The sequence below is a fragment of the Acomys minous genome (genome assembly GCF_964271855.1).
Source record: "Acomys minous genome assembly, chromosome: 18".
NCBI lineage: Eukaryota > Metazoa > Chordata > Mammalia > Rodentia > Muridae > Acomys > Acomys minous.
In genome coordinates, this window is record NC_140501.1 from 54,464,296 (window position 1) to 54,481,697 (window position 17,402).

General features: G+C 44.2%; 1 protein-coding gene across 3 annotated transcripts in view; it reads right to left on the bottom strand.

The window, feature by feature from the left end:
* The window catches only part of KIF13B (kinesin family member 13B), a 154,317-nt gene that overhangs the window by 66,479 nt on the left and 70,436 nt on the right, over positions 1-17,402 (bottom strand). For all 3 annotated transcript variants that reach the window (XM_084767180.1, XM_084767179.1, XM_084767181.1), the window contains 6 exons: positions 15,711-15,845; positions 13,315-13,427; positions 12,135-12,246; positions 3,544-3,756; positions 2,132-2,242; positions 796-930 (listed from right to left, as the gene is read on the bottom strand). In XM_084767180.1, the coding sequence (XP_084623306.1) occupies positions 796-930; positions 2,132-2,242; positions 3,544-3,756; positions 12,135-12,246; positions 13,315-13,427; positions 15,711-15,845 (819 nt within the window). The remainder of the gene's footprint in view (positions 1-795; positions 931-2,131; positions 2,243-3,543; positions 3,757-12,134; positions 12,247-13,314; positions 13,428-15,710; positions 15,846-17,402) is intronic.

The window sequence follows — 17,402 nt, forward strand, 5'->3', positions numbered from 1 at the left end:
CATGATCTCTGCTTCACTTTCTGTCTCCAGGTTCCTGCCTAGAGCTCCTGTCCTGGCTTCCTTCATGATAGGCTGTAAGCCAAAATAAACTCTTTCCTTACCAAGTTGTTTTAGACATGGTCTTTTATCACAATAATGGAAAGCAAAAGGATACTAGCCAACGTGAACGTTCTTGGGAGTGAAATTACACCATTCTTTACAGCTGTCTGCAACTTCATCCAAGCCAGCCCACTTTCCTAGTCACACTCGTGGTACGTATTGCCCTGGGCTAGAATCTACGTGTGATTAACTTAGGCTCTGGAATGGATAAGGGAAATGTAATGCGTGCTTCCTATCTTGCCGTGTCATCCTGCTTCTTCTGGGATTTTCAGATTTCCATGTGTCCTATGTTCTTTCTGTTTCATATTCTGATCCTCCCAATGTCGAGGTGGTCAGCTCTCCTTTTCATTTTTTTGTTTTGTTTTTTTTTAATAGGTTAATAATCCAAATTTTAAAAATTACTGGAAACACAAATTTCCTATCAAGTGGCCCTAAGTAAGAACTTTAACTATTTCCTCTTATGTTTAAGAAAGTATTCCCTATATATCATATTAAATAATGGTAGATACATTCTCTAACTTGCTAGAAATAATATAAGAATAGTCTTTTTATGTAAGTGGTAAGTATATAGGTTTTCTCAAAGACAATAAGCGATAACTGATCCCAAAAGCCCAAGACTGCCTTTCGCTCCAGTTGGTAAGGAGCATGGTTCCCATGTCTCGCGGGGCGCTCCTGCTAGAAAGGCTATGCACTCACCTTCAAGTAGTACACCAGGAGTTCATTCAGAGCCGGGTCAGCATTCAAGTTCACCAGGAAGCACTTGTCATCCCCAACTTTGATCCCAGAAGTCTGAAGAGATATCCCAAGGCTCTCAAGCTGCTTCTGCCGCTCCTGCAAACACACCAGAGAAGTGGTGATTCCAGGCCACAGAGACAGCAAGATAGAGGATCTGACAAATAAAGCATTCTTGGAAAACATAAAGATGATCATACTTTTCTCTTCTTTCCAAAATATAAGAAACTTTCACTTTGAAGGCCAGAACTCCTCTACAGAGCTCACCGCCCTTCAGGCTGTCGCATGTCTTCTCTTCCCCTTCACATCTTCTCCACTAACATGCCTGCCCTGTACCACCAGGAGTCACATGGACTTACCAACCAGGTCCAAACAGTGTAAATTTAAACATAAAAATTAATTTGAAAGTTAAAAAATTAGGGCATGGCCAGGCACGGTGGCCCGCACCTGTAATCCCAGCACTCTGGGACACAAAGGCAGGCAGATCTCTGTGAGTTCAAGGCCAGCCTGGTCTACAAAGCGAGGGAAGGACAGCCAAGACTACACAGAGAAACCCTGGCTCGGGAAAAAATAAATAAATAAAAATAAATAAATAAATAAATTAGTGTTTAGCCAAAATAGACACCTGTATCAAACCCCTCCCCTCAAGGATAAGGGTTCATCAAGGAAGAAGAGACAGAAAGACTGTAAGATCCAGAGGCTGGAAAGGAGCTGAGTGAAACAGTGTCCTTATCATGGCAGGAAGGATCACTGCAATCCTGAACTCACTGCAGCTACAGCTGCCTCCATAAAACCAGTACAAGATCAAGCCAGTCAACATTCCGCAATGGAGGAGGCAGGGGCTCTGGAGTCCCGACCCTACATCTGTGACAGTTGATGGCTGCTGCTAGGGAAAGGAAAGTCAGTTTTCCCAAAGGGTATGGCGCCTGTTAGGTCAACCATGCCCCAGTGAATAAACAACAGTGAGGAGGAGGAAGTGGGAAGTAACTGTGGTCAAAACACATTGTATGGATGTATGAAGTTCTCCATAAAGAGATAGAGCTCAGTAGTGCAGTGCTTGCTTAGATGTATGGGCTCTGAAGTTCAAGCTCCAGCACAAATAATAAACAAGCAAACAAACATAGCTGATACTGAAAAACTAATCATTTCTCACACCGGGAACAAGCTACCAAAGCTGTGCAATCTTTACCTTCAGATTGATTCTCTGAAGTGTGTCCCCAGGGGACCTGCACGCCCACAAATGTGTTAGATTTGTCATAGCGCCACCTGAGTCCCACAGCAAATTGCCCCAAATGCAAACCTGTGCAATCTCCTCAGTTTTCCTTAGTTTCTCTTCCCAGGTCACAGTCATTTCCTGGATGAGTTTCTCAGATTCTTCTAGACGATCTTTCAGCTCTGGAGATTTCATTGCCTAAAAACAAAATGTTACCTTGTGAAATGTCTGCTGTGTGTCAAAAATACAAAACAAAACCAACCAGTTGTGAAATGACAACGCCACTAAGCTCTCCACCTACCTAGAGCAAGGTGGTGGCCCTCACAGACCACAATACCTGTATAGGGAGGACCACAGACCCACCAATCAACTATTCACAAAGACAACTTAACTCTTTCCTTTCCTCCAACCTCCACTACATTTAAGAAGATAAATGTGCCAAGCTATTTATAGAGGGCTAGTGATTTTAATTCCAATAGGCTGTACACCTAGACTCACAGGCAGGCTTCATCTCAATCTCTTTCTAATGGTGATCTCAAGAATTTACTCAAGGCTGCACAAGTTACATGTGAGCATGTTGTAAACTGGACAGTATTAGTAACACTTGATCTTAAGGTCAAGAAGCAACCAGATGGTGACATTAATAAAGGGAAGACAGAAACCAAGCCCCTAGATTCTTGAAGAACTGTAAAATCAGGAGTAAAATCTAATAGAAAAACAACAACAACAACAACAACCAAACGTGATTGTGTAAGTACTGAGACCATATAGCTTCTTGCCTTTCTACCATAATAAGAATAAGACAAGTCAGGGCTGTGGTGCCAGCTCCAGAGACGAGGCCCTGAAACAGGAGCCCCAAGTAAGGTGTTCATGCTTACATGAAAAATGCTTCCATCTAGGCAAGCACTGTGATCTTCAAAGCTTGTTACAGAACCTAAGCATCACCTGGCACAGACCGAACACCACCAGGCTCTAGCTACTTCAGGCTTGAGAGTTTATAGTATTACCCAACAAACATAGTGCACCCATAACAGGAAAGAGCTGGTTATAAACATGAGGATGTCTTCTGTTCTGACTTCAGGATAACAAATGAGGAAAAAAATCCATCCAATTCCCACCCTATGACTGTAAGCCCAGTTTCTGTACAAAATTAAGTGACATACTTTGTCCCCACTGTCTCTCACTGTCTCTGTCTTTCCTCCCCACCCCCACCCCTGCCCCCTTATTCTAGTCTGTTAGCTTCCTGGACAGAAACGGGGGGAGAATTTTTCCTACTCCCTTTATTCTCTCCTATCCAATCCTTTTCAAAAGCCATAAAAAACTCTAAATGTCAAACATGACAACCGCTTTTCTTACTCAACTCAAATCTCTCTTCCCAAAGGGAATTCCAAAGTTCCTAGCTGAGTACTGCTCAAGAACAGAACAGAATCAGGGAAGGAAATTCACATAGCAGCTTGCCAAGATGGCCTTTCATGACACTGTCCAGCTGTGCCTCATACCTCTGCCTTGGTCAGCTGCTCTCGGAGCTTCTCAACCTCTTCCCGGAGATCTCGGATGATCCGAGCATTAGGATCCTCATTCACCACTGCATGGTTGACAATGTGCTTTGCTCGATCTGCATACCTCAGGGTTGAGAGGGTTTCATCGTAGTTATCAGCAGCTGGGCTCACAGTGGCCACCATGGCAGTCTTGCTATTACCCCCCAGACTGTCCTACCCGGAAGAAAACAGTGAGGGATCTTTTAAGTTGGAAGAAGACATCACAAAAGAAAGCTAAAATAAGTCAGGCACAGTGGTACATGCCTATAATCCGAGCACTCAGGGAGACAGAGGCAGGTGGGGCCACACTGGTCTACAAAGTTTGTCCAGGACAACCAAGGCTACACAGAGAAACTGTCTCAAAAAAGGAAAGAAAACTAAAATGTAAAAGAATAAAACAGCTCAAGGCCAAGCACATGTAAAGACAAACAGAGGCTGGTATGCAGACCCCTCTGCCAATTACTTTTCCCTTTTCTTTGAGGGGGTGGGGTAGCAGCAGGGGGCAGGGTTCAAGACAGGGTTTCTCTGTATATCCCTGGGTCTCCAAGAACTCTCTGTAAACCAGGTTGGCCTCAAACTCACAGATCTGCTAGCCTTTGCCTCCCGAATGCCAGAACTAAAGATGTGCCCCACTATGCCCAGCTCCAATTACTCTTAACAAACAAACAACCCCACAAACAACAAATCCTTTGATTTTTTTTCTAGAAAGACCCAACAGATTGCATTCATTTTTTTTTAAAATAAAAATTATCCAAAGCTAATGTATTCCATTTAATAGGCAGTGTAACACCATTCTAAGCAAGCTGCCCAGAATGGGAAGACTTCAATGGGTAGGTAGCCTACCCCAGAGTAACTGAAAGGGAGCAATATCAGCTCCCTTCGGGCATTTTTAGTTTTGAGTGAAGATAGAAACCGAGGCTTCCAGCATGCAGGCAAGTGCTGTGCCCCCGAAGGAGGCTCACCTGCACCCTCCTCCACAGTGCCACCTGTCCTGCTGGCACAAGTTCTTGAGAACCTTTTACAGCTCTGAAGCCTAAGAGATAATTAGATCCTCCAAAGCAAAAGCTGAGTTACAGACACCTCACTTTCTTCCCTCTGCTAGCACTCTAGAAACTATTAACACATAAACACATGCTCTACACACTGGCTTCTACAGCTCATTCAATGGTCCCAAAAAAGCTATTCATCTGCAAATCTAGTAACTGACTTCCAACAGAAAGGAAAACTACTGCTAACTAGAACAAAGAAATAATGAGCTATGTGGTTCAGTAGCGGAACACTTGCCAAGCACGTATGCTCTGGGTTATATCTCAGGACGGAAAAGAAAGAAAAAGGAAAACCTTCAAAAAAACTTAAAATCACCAAATCAACTCCCATGCCACCAACCATGCAAAGGACACTGAAGGTCACTCCTTTGCAGCAGAGTGCTTCAGTCACCTCCATCTCCTGAGTCCTAACTAGTATCGGCTCTTCCCTTGTATATGATCAGCATTTAAAGACTGGTCTCTAGCTAGCAATATAGCAAAGGTGACAGAGGTGAAGGCATGTCACTTGTGACATTAAATTAAAAGCAGGTGATGCTCTCTGTCTGGTGCACTCTTTCTTGCTCTCAGAAGGAGTTGCCATGAGGTAAGGTAGCCCTATGAAGAGACCCACAGGAGTGAAAACAGAAGCAGGTACTTGAGTTCTGCCTGTCAGCGTGTAAGGAAGCAGCACGCTCTCTCCTGGTTCAGGCCTCCAGATGACTACCTTGCCTTATCCTTAAACTACAGCACATAGGACTGTAGCCTATGCTAGCCCCCAAGCACTTAAGACTGTTCGTGGAGTTAGGTGTTCAAAACAGTAAACAACTGCAGGCATTACTGCACCATGCAAGGCTTAGGGGCATTATTAAAAAACTAAACTAAATAAAAGAGTCAGGACTGGGGTGATGGGTCAGTGGGGGAAGCACTAGCCATACAAGCATTAGGATCAGAGCAGATTTCCAGCACTCATGCAAAAGCCAAGCAGACAGCAACCCAGCTATAACCCTGGAGCATGAGAAGCAAAGACAGGTTCCTGGAGAAAGTTAGCTAGCTAGACAAGTTAAATCAGTACGTACTGGGTTGAAGTGAGAGACTGTCTCAATGTACAAAGTGGAAAGCAATAAAGGACATCAACTTTGAACACTACATGCACATACACGAAGTGCATGCACTCCCATACACAATTACAAGTGTGTGCATACACACACATAAAAGATTCAGAGCTGAGAGAAAGCTCAATCAATAAAATGCTTCCCTTGCAGATGCAGGAATTTAATGCCCAAACCCACGTAAAAAGCCTTATGATGTGCACCTGCATTCCCAGTGCTGGGCAGGCAGGAAAAGGCAGCTCTCCAGGACTTGCTGCAAGCCTGACCTACTAGATGAGCTCTAAGCCAGTGAGAGACCCTGTCTCAAAATTAGGCAGAGACTAGGATGATTTCTTAGCAGTTCAGTACCTACTGCTCTCAGAGGACCTGGGTTCTGTTCCCAACACCCACAAAGTGACTTACAACTCCAGTTTCTGATGCCCTCTGCTCGCTCCTACTTGCCTGTGGTGCATATAAACTCAAACAGGCAAACACTACACACACACAAATTAAATATTTTAAAATATGCTTTTAAAGGTACACAGAGCCTGAAGAACAGCACCTAAGGTTGTCATCCAGCTCCCACATGCAGACATACATGCATATGGACCCACATACAGGAACGCATAAAGATTCAACACCCCTTTCAGTCTCAATGGATGAAATTCTCAAAATTCAGAGAGACAGTCACTGCATCCACAAGAAAGCTGGCTTGGCTTTGGCCAATATTATTCACCTTTAGAAAATTCTTATTTTGAGCCAGGCGGTGGTGGCACACGCCTTTAATCCTAGCACTTGGGAGGCAGAGGCAGGTGGATTGCTGTGAGTTTGAGGCCAGCCTGGTCTACAAAGTGAGTCCAGGACAGCCGGGGCTAGACAGAGAAACCCTGTCTCGGGGAAAAAAGAAATAAAGAAAGAAAGAAAATTCTTAATTTGAAAATATCGTTTTCCCAATTTTAATACATATAAAATTTGTTAGAGAGTTTTGTAGTTGTATACAGTTCTCTACTTTTTATGAATTTAATTATTAGTAACCCTACTCTAGTAGTGAGAAAGCAGGTTTGTTCTAAAAAACAAAACAAAAACCCAACAAAAAAAACCAAACCTGTTTAACAAGCTAGCACTATCAAACTGAGCAATACTTTATCCCAGGTGGTTTGCACCTTTAGCAACAGACCTCCCTCCCCCCACAGCACCCAGCAACACAACCTCAGCAACTTCAGGCCTGAGTCAGGTCACCTGATACCACCTCAAATTATTCTATCCTAATATTAGAAACTGAGTACTTCCCAAGGTATCAATAGCTCAGTACAATCAGACAATATGTATGCTTACTCAGCCATTACTGAAAAATTAGGGCTTTTCCCAAAGAAAACAGAGATAAATATATTGAAGAAAACATGCTCTTGTGCATAGAAAGACAGGAAATGTAACCAATCTGGACTTTCAAAAGTACAAGCACAGACTGCTTGATTCTCTTTTCACTCCTAGACACTAGTTTCACACTGTCAATGGTCCAGGTTTGCCATAAGAAGTCCCATGCACATTAGTCACATTCAGACGGGACAGGAAAGTCTCAGAGTACCACCCACTGGCAATGCCATGCCCCCCCCTCAAGGGCTACTGCACATGATGACAAACAGACTTGTAACCATAACTAGCAGCGGCTTCAGCTGAGAAAAGGAAATCAGGCACACCCCATGCCTGGTTTACTGAATGACCATGGAGCAGCAACATGCCCACACTGCCTTGAACAAAAAGGAAAATGTAACAAAAGAATGGGCAGGCATCCAAGAGAAAGTTTACAGTTTCTTGTTTACTCCTTAATTAAGCCAATCAGACAAACTTTGTTTCAAATGGGGCAATGCAAATTAAACCGACACTGGAGAGAAATTTCATTTTACAAGTCAGAATTTTTCTTTTCACACTGAAAAGAACTCTGAAGTCATCTAATCAAATTACTTCATTGTTCTGCAAAGAAACTGAGACCCAGAAAGGCAGAGAAACTTACCAAAGGTCAGAGCGCTAATTCATAGCAGAGCTGGGATTGCTTGCTTGTCCCCTCTTGTGGGGTTTGCCATCTAACGGAGAGGCAATGCTGAGTTACACCCAGGGTCTGGCAGCACAAACTCCAAGAGAACCCAGCAGAGAAGACACTCCAGACCTCTAGGTGAAGCAGCACAAGTACAGGAGAGAGGAGCAGAAGAGATGAAGTGATAAGTAAGAATAAAGCCCTGAAGCGAGACCGCCATTTTCACCCAACTAGAACCTACAATGCCAGAGAGCACAAGATGAAAGCTAGGAGAGGTCACTGCAAAGGGCCTTTATAGTCCGTGTACTAAAGAACTTGGCCTTGCCAGGCCAGGTGGCACGTGCCTGGAATCCCAGCACTCAGGGAGGCAGAGGAAGGCAAATCTCTAAGTTCAAGGCTAGCCTTGTCCACAGAGTAAGTACAGGATAGCCAGGGCTAGCCAGAGAAACCTTGTCTCAAAAAACAAAATAAATAAGTAAGTAAGTAAATAGTTAGGTTAATGCTTGCAAAGTATGAGCTAGGCACATATTACCAGATTTGGGGTTAAGAGAGCCACACTCAGATTCTGATAAACATCAAGTGCACAGCACAACTATTATGTAAATGCCATGTGAGCACAAACTAAATATGCAAAGCTTGTCAAAGATGAACAATTTGGTACAGGGGAGATAGCTCAGCCAGTAAAGACTTAACTCTCAAGCATGAGGATCTGCGTTTGATCACCAGCATCTACATAAAAAGTCTGGTGTGGTGGCACATGCCTGCAATCCCAGCAGTGGGGAACCAGAGACAGGCAGATCTCTGGAGCACCTAGCCTGGCCTAACTGCCTAACCAACCCCAAATCCCAGTGAGAGGCTCTGCCTCAAAAGTCAAGGAGGACTGTTGGAAGGACCCACTGTTTGAGGTTGCAGTCTTCGCAGTCCTGATAGCCACTCTGAGCTCAGTTAAGCATAGGACTCCCTTTCCCCAGCAGGGTCTCTGGCTCTCTGCCTGACTCCATCTGGAGAGTCTTTAGATATGGATGCTCCTAACTACAGTTGATATATGGCCCTTGACACAGCTCCCTGCTAGCGCTCCCCACCCCACCCCCACAGGATAACTAGGTACTGTGTTCCCATTCATATGCTAGGAGTGTGCTGCCAAGTGCAAACAAGCATCCTTAAAGTGTCTGGTTTCAACCAACTATGACTGCCTATCCTGGAAGCCTCCCCCTACCCCCTTTCCTAACCCCCCAAGACTCCCCAAGGGCTATATAGCCTTTGTTCTCCCTGATTAAAGTTGAACTAGCTCCTGGAGGGGTTCCCAGAGTATTTGATCTCCATCATGCTTATGGCCTTCCAAATCCTGTGTCTCTGTGTCTTCTGCTCCTCTTGCCTCAGTGGGCTGGTGGCCATCAGCCCCTCAGGGAAGAGGAGAACCACAGAGGCTGACCTCTGGGGCACCCCCATACACATCCATTTCTTTAAAAGGTGAACAGTTTTATGAGTTCAGTGGATGTCTTGCTGGAGGATGTGCTAATCTCACACCAACACCCAAAGAGAATCAGGAGGGCAAGGGGTGGGAGTGGACTAGGAAGACAAGGCAACCACCTAATGCCCACCTACAAATGAACTGAGAATTCATGCACTAGGCAGAGGTGAGGGGCAAACTATTACAGCTCGGGAGTAAGTTTAAATATGACATAAAACAGATAATACAACTGTTTTTGGTTTGGTTTGGTTTGGTTTTCGAGACAGGATTTGTAGGCTTGGCTGTCCTGGAACTCACAGAAATCTGCCTGCTCTACTTCCCCAAGTGCTGGCTGGGATTTCAGCTGTGCGCCACCAAACCCAGCTGATAATGGAAGTCTTTAAAGGATAAAACTGACAGAAACTGAACAAATATGCCTTGCTTTTAATCTGAAGCACCACAAAGAAGCTGTAATTACAGTTTTGGTTCATTCTTCACATATTATGAACATCTTCCTTACTCTCCACCAAAACCAGGGAAAGTCACATGCAGAGCCTTAATGAATCTTTACTGAGAAGCAATGTCCAGCAGGAACCAGCCAGAGTGGCTAAGACCTCACTTCCTGGCACACACATGAAGATGGCTGCCTGACACCTGATACTCCGGAAACAGAGGCGACAGGCCCAGCTTTGGGGACAGATGCTTGGTAATTAATGGTGGCCAAGTGAGCCAACAAGATGAGATTGCCTGCTGTCTTAACTGAAGTCACAGTAGCGTGTAAACTCTGATCCAGAGAATGACAGCATGACAGGAAAGGCTTCGGGGAGGTCCAAAGGAGAAAGACCTTACCAGATTTTCTTCCTGAAACCACAAGCTATGCATTAATTCCTGACACACTCTCTGGTAGTAAGACATCTATAGTACTCATTCAAAAGTACTTCTTAGGCAGACGGGGGAGACCGGATCTTGCTATGTAACCCAGGCTGGCCTAAAACTGGAGATCTCAGCCTCCCTAGTAGTGGATTACATGTATGCCCAGTTTCCAAGTGATTTTTAATTTATCAAAATTTTTCTTGCCTCCTGTGTAAAAGGAGGCCATCTTTTTTATTTTCTATTGAAGCAATGTACCCAATTTTAGGACTACATTTTTGTAGAACTTTGTGTAGTTATGTAAATGATGTTTCAAAGGTTTTCAGAGTTTTATGTAGAAAGGATGTGAAGAACCCTGAGTGTAGCTGGGTGAAAGTGGTGGCGGACACCGCACTCAGGAGGCAGAGGCAGGCAAATCTCTGCCTGGGCCAGCCTGGTCTACAGAGTGAGTTCCAGGAAGCCAGGGCTACACAGAGAAACTTGTCTTGGGGGTGGGGGTGGGGGGGAGAACCCTGAGTGTGTTCAGTCAGAAGAAAGTATTTCTCTTGGTAAAGGCTGATCTCTAAACCCAGTGAGTCAGTCAACAGTGGCACCCTTTACTCAGCTCCCTGGGGCCCCTGTTTCCCTATAGTAAGAAATTATAAGTACAATACACTCTTACCAACGAGAAAATGAGCTATCACTATACTAAGCCAGGCACGAAAAGTTATTTCCTTGTTTTTAATTGTGTGTGTCTCTGTATAGTTTTATGCAGGTGAGTTCAGCACCTTTGGGGGCCAGAAAAGGGTGTCAGATCCCTTAGAGCTGGAGTTATAGGCAGCTATGAACCGAGCTACATAAATTCTGGGAATTGAACTCAGGACCTCTAGAAGAGTGAGCCCATTCTTAACCATGTGCCACCTCTCCAGTGCCCACTTCCCTGTTTCAATGGACCATGGAGAGTATTAAAAAGGCAGAAGCTGACACCTTTACAATATTGTCACCTAGTGTACATACTCTAATACCCAGCCTGCTGTCCACTGCCCACACCACCTCCAGGAAGACCCCAGGGGACCTGTCCACTGTGAAATCACCAACAAACTTGTAAGATAACCCTCTATGCTCTCCTCTCACTGAGGGTGAGGGTCTCCATTTCCTCCTGTTTCCTCATGGCACTTCATAGAGGTTTCTTTCCACATTTCTGTTCCTTGTCCACACTAGTGGAAAAATGGCTGTGTGCTCTACACTCCATTCAGCAGAAGCTTTGCAACAGGAAAAAAACCAAAGGCTCGGGGGGTGGTGGTGGGGGTGGAATGAGACAAAAAATAAGTCCAAGGCTACCAAACAAAGGTGTCTGTCTATGAACTAGCAGGGCAGAGCAGCTCAGAGCAGGGTGTCAGGCAGTGGACATGATGAGTGACCATACTGCCCCCTTAGCAATTGGTCCTTCTGCCCCCAAAATTCCCAGGGGCCACTGTGTGTTCAACAACCCCTTCCTATGCAGGTTGTGGACGATAAGAACAGCAACACTAGCAAAAACAATGGCACTTGCTTCTGAAAATTCAAACTGTCCAAATAGCCTAAAAGCTATACATCTGAACAGATGTAGAAAAGGTACCTGGAAGAGATTGGCCTGCTTTTTATTCTTCCTTTCTGCCAACTACAGAAGTATACTAACTGTCCTGGCTGGGTGTGTGTCAACTTGACACAGCTAGAGTCATCAGAGAGGAAGAAGCCTCAGTTGAGAAAATGTCTCCACAAGGTCCAATTGTAAGACATTTTCTCAATTAGTGATCAAATGGAGGTGGGTCCAGCCCATTATGGGTGGGGCTATACCTGGGCTGTGGTCCTGGTTATGTAAGAAAGCAGACTGAGCAAGCTATGAGAACAAGACAGTAAACAGCACCTCTCCATGATTTCTGCATGCCTTCCTGCCTCCAGACTTTGTCCTGTTTGAGTTCCTGACTTCCTTTGCTAACAAGCAAGAATGTGGAAGTGTAAACCAAATAAACCCTTTCATCCTCAACTTGCTTGTTGGTCATGGTGTTTCATCAAAGCAATAGAAACCCTAACTAAGACACTAACAAAGGACAAAGAAAATTACTCACCTTAAGCAGCCATGTGAGAACTGAGTCCCGATAGGGAACAAATTTATTTTTGTTTTTGCCAGCACCCTGATCAGCTAGGGCCGAGATAACCAGACCCAGGGTTGTGAGGGACCTGCATAGAACAAAAACCATAGTTATCTAAGCCAGAACATATCAAATGTCACATTAGTTGCAAGAATGGACAGCAAGGTGCCCTTGCCTGCATGTGAGGAGTGCTGAGGTCAGCACTCTCCTGTCTGATCTGAAGACTGAGCTCAGGGTTCCGTCCACCTGGGCTACTTGAAACAATAAAAACATTTAGCACTGCTTACCTCTCTTATTTTGCAGCTAAAATATATGAACTGGAAAACTTCAGGTGAAGATAATATAAGCAACAGACACCTTCAAGAAGGATGCCCACTGTAAAATTTGATTAAAGCAATAGTGCTAACAAGCTGACATCTACACAACAGACCCCAGTGTTGGGTAAGTGTTCCATAGTCCCCACTTGCTCACTAATGTCTCGCCTCTTGGCTGTGGGAGCCCAGAGGAGAAGGAAGCCTGAGGGAGAACTACTTATGTGACAGAGCTGGCAAGTGTAACATTACTTCATAACGTCTTGCTTCTGAGATTCTGACAAACACAACATCAGACAAGGGACAGCCCAATGTCACTGGCATATAGTATCCACACAGCTAAGAGCTTCTCAGAGACGGACAGCCACTGGTTTTTGTCTATAGCACAGTCCAGGGGTTCTCAAGTGGAGGATGACTGAGGTCCATAGGTAACAGCAAGTCACAAGGAAGAGGCTGGGTTGTCACAACTGGGGTCAAGGGAGGGTCAGTGGATATTAATATCCCTTATGTGAGTGGACACCAGAGATTCTATCAAACATCCCACAATGCATAGCATCCTCCAACCCCAGGAAAAGGAGTTATCTAAGCCCAATGGCAATAGGGCCATAGTTTAAAAGCCCTGACTTGACTGAGGGCTGTGCTCTCCAGCCCCATCAAACAACTCCAAAGATGAGAAAATGAGCCTGGGCCCATGGGAAACACTAGGAAAAAAAAAAAAATCAAAACTGCTTATTCATCCATTCCTCAATCATTCCAGAATCATCTTACTCCAATAAGCACAGATGTTCCCTATTTTCCTATCAGCTTCATAAGGCAATTCAAGAATGTGATTCTGGAAAGCTCACTTGTTGATGTTGCTGCCCTCCTTCAGCCTGTCGCCCGCAGCTCCGGTTTTCGTGGCTCGTTCACTGCCAGCTAGATCCACTAAGCTCAGCTTGCCCACTTTCTCTCCAGATGTCTGCAAAGAAAATCAACACATGCTAGGAAATGGCTAATGAATGCTAAAAACAGGCTAACTCCCTTGAATGGCTTATTGTCTCGAGTCTTTTCTAAAGTTATCTGTCATTACTGCCAAAGTATTTTTCTACTACTAAACACTGCAGAAAACCACCACCTAACACAAAACTTACATCTTTTGCTAAATCAGTTGTTAGTAAACAAGGGGGTTGATGACTTCAGGAAAATGCTGTAAAATGGGACATTTTTATTATAAGCATTATTTATTATAAGCATTATTAATGCTTATAAGATGAAAAATTTAATGATTTGAAGCTGTGCTTAAAATTTCATAAATATTAGCCAATAATCCTGAAACTATATGGTTACATTCTAGGCTAATATTAAAAAACATTATTTTTTAAAAGACCAATTTATTTAATTTTGCTTTATTTGCACTGGTTGAGGCCATTAGATCCCTTGGAACTGGAATTACAGACAGTTGTGAGCTGATATGTGGGTGCTGGGAATTGAACCTGGGTCTTTTTGCAGAACAGACAGTGCTCTTAGCCCCTGAGCCATCTCCCCAGCCTCTAAAAAAACACTAATCTGACTATTGTGTAACAAAATTGTTGAAAAAGTCTAAAACATTTTCTAAACACTTTCATCTTATTCAGATGACCAGCTTAATTTTCTAACATCAGCTGTGGTCTTAGTGGCAGTTTTCCTCCACCAGATCACAAACATGTGACAGCCTTATATTTGACTTCATCAGCAAAACAGAAACATAAGAAAGGATGTCAAAGGCTGCAGGCCCAAGCACTGTGGAAGCTGTCCTTTAAAAATCTGTTATCAGCCAGGTGTGGTGGCACATGCCTTTAATACCAGTACTCAGGAAGCAGAGGCAGGTGGATCTCTGTGAGTTCGAGGCCAGCCTGGTCTACAAAGTGAGTCCACGAAAGCCAAGGCTACACAGAGAAACCCTGTCTCAAAAATGCAAAAAGTAGATAGATAGATAGATAGATAGATAGATAGATAGATAGATAGATAAAATCTATGTTATCTTCTGGCTGAGAAAGTAGCTCAAGGCAGAGTGTTTACTCGACATGCAGAGGGCCCTGGGGTTCTGTTCTCAGCACTGCAAAAATACATTTACATATCTCCATAAGATAAACATAGCAGAGAGATAGTTTGCTTCCCAAATAAAAAATACTTTTGATTTTAAAAAAAGAAAGTCTTCAGTATGGTATTTGCTATATTTTGCTTTACTCTGAAAATGAAATCAAAAACAAAAATTTTTTGGTTTTAACATTAAGGGAAAAAAAGTGACTTTTCAGTAAAGGAGAATCCTGCCAACATGGAGCACTTTGCCAGGTTACTTTGACTTCTTGTATTCAAAACTGAGGTCCTGCGAGATGGGCACCATAAGTCAATCTTCACATGAGGGGAGAGAATGCACATGAGTGAGTCAGCAAAAATGGCCCCAACAGGCCAGAGGCCCCAGCAAACGCTCGAAGGGCACCCTATGCACTCTAACGGTTTAAGGCATGCTTCCCCCGTGCCAACTGCTCCTTGACCTCATGACTGTTTAGCAGCAGTTATCCCAGCAAAGGTTTCTTTGATGAAATCAGCCATCAGGGTATAAAGTGCACAGCTGCTATGGCCGGGCCAGGTGAGCAGCTTGTGTAACTTCAGCCCCGCTTGCAGTCAGGCCTCAGAGTACGACTCAAGCTCCTTCAGACCCTCTTGCTAAAGACTGGAAAGCAGAAGTCAAGCACCATCAGGCAAGCCATGAAGCCTGAGGTTTCCCAGGGCATTCTTACATCTTCCGGATGCTAAGAGGCAGCTGTGCTGACAGGAGCAATTTCTTTATTCCTGACTGAAGCAATAAGCAATGTGTGACCCTTGTGTTTCAGGAGTGATTCCTAGAGCTGCTGTAGATCACTAGCCTTCTTGGGGTGTTCTGACAGCACTGCAACTACAGTATAGCAGCTTCTGTTCTTGTCAGAACCTTCTGTCCTGAAACCTGACCAACAGTCTGGACTAGGCCTTCAACTCAACTAGCATCAGAGAGAACAGGCTAAATCAGCAGTTCTCAACCTGTGGGTCACAACCCCTTTGGGAGTCACATATTGGAAATTTACACTACAATTCATAACAGTAGCAACATTACATTTATCAAGTAGCAGTGAAAATAATTCTATGGCTGGGGGTCAGCACAGCATGAGGAACTGTACTAAAGGTCACAGTGCTAGGAAGTTTGGGAACTACTGGACTACACCATGATCATTTCAGAAGCACTCACCCCAGACTTCACATCATACAGAGTATGTGTCAGGGTTATCTTGAAGACTGCATGGGACCGGCTGCTTTCCTCATTCATGTTGGTTGCAGCAACCGTCCGAGACTTGTTGCCCTCGGACATCAGAGACTCAATGTCCTAAGTGGAGACAGATCACAGGCACTCATCTCATTATTTGTAAATAACCATGACCACTCTCCCACACTACATAACTCTCCATTTTTTAGAGGCTACATTTTGTCTTTCAGTGAGAATACAAGAGCCCACACTATATTTGAGGGCCAGCTAGAGCACATTATTCACTGCAGACCCAGAAGCAACTGGCAGCTTTGACACAGAAAAGTCTAGAAACTAGGCTCCCTCAACCCACAAATAAGATCTTACAAGGTACCCCAAATTTATTATGTAGCCCAAGCTGGCCTCAAACTTCGGATCCTCTCCTGTGTCTGCGTCCACGGGTGTGCCATACACAGCATTAGAAACAATACTTTTAAGTAACTAAAGAAGAAGAAGGAGGAGGAGGAGGAGGAAGAGGAAGTGGAGGAGGAACAGCATTTAATTGTAAAAGCAATACAAATTTATTACTAAAACAAATTATATAAAAGGAAAAAGAAAATATTTTAACCCTTTCACCCAAACACATCAGGTATATGTTTGATAGCACTGCTTTTTAAAAAATTAACATAAATCTGGGAATTCTAGGAAAGTTGCTATGATTTGAGGGGGACACAGTTCTGGGGACTGAACCAAGGGCCTTGTACTTGCTGCACAAATGTTCAATCGCTGAGCAATCTCTAGCTCTATTTTTATTTTTTTGAGGCAGGGCCTAAGTAAGTTGCTCAAGCTGGCCTTAAATTCATTCTGTAGCCCAAACAGACCTTGAACTGTCTATCCTACTGCCTCAGCCTCCTAAAGAGCTGAGATTAAAGGCCTGTGGCATCAGGGCTGGCTCAGTTTTTCCAAATGCTATAAGCTCTAGGGCCAGATGTGCTGGCACAAACCTTTAATCCCAGCACTCAGGAAGCAAAGCAAGGGGGTCCCTGGGAGTTTGAGGCCAGCTTGGTCTATGCAAGAGTTCTAGGTCATCTAAAGTAAGACAAAAAGAACCCCCAAAAAGCTACAAGTTCTGAAACAGTGACTGAAGCAATCTGAGCTTAGCTTCATTAATTACAACACAAACTATCATTTCCCGGGCTGGGAATGAGCCCAGGAGGAGTGCCATAGCTTAGCATGCCTGAGTTCTGGGGTCTAACCCCTGTACCGTAAACAACAGTGAATAAATACACGCACATAGCAAAGTCCTCCACAAGGATTTGTGAAACGAGGAATCAGAGAGATGGAGTATGTGAAAGTGCTATCCAGCTGCCTCCCACTACCCGGTATTCTTTCCAGTCAAGGAGCCCTCTCTCCCATTAAGTTTGCTGTGCCAGAGCCAAGAGGCTCCATTTCCCAGATGTCTTTGCAGCCCAGCCTAGCCACAAGATGAACTAAAGTGTAACACAGACCATCTGGGTGATCCTCCTTAATGGAAGCAGGCATGTCACCATATCTCTATGGTAAGAGGCATTAGGAAAGCACAGGCATTCCAGCATCTCCCTGTGGGGTAGGGAAGAACCTGAGGTCCCTACCAACAGCTTGGAGCTGTGACACCAGCCTGAGAGTGCCGATTTCAGACTTCTTTAACAGAAAAGCTTT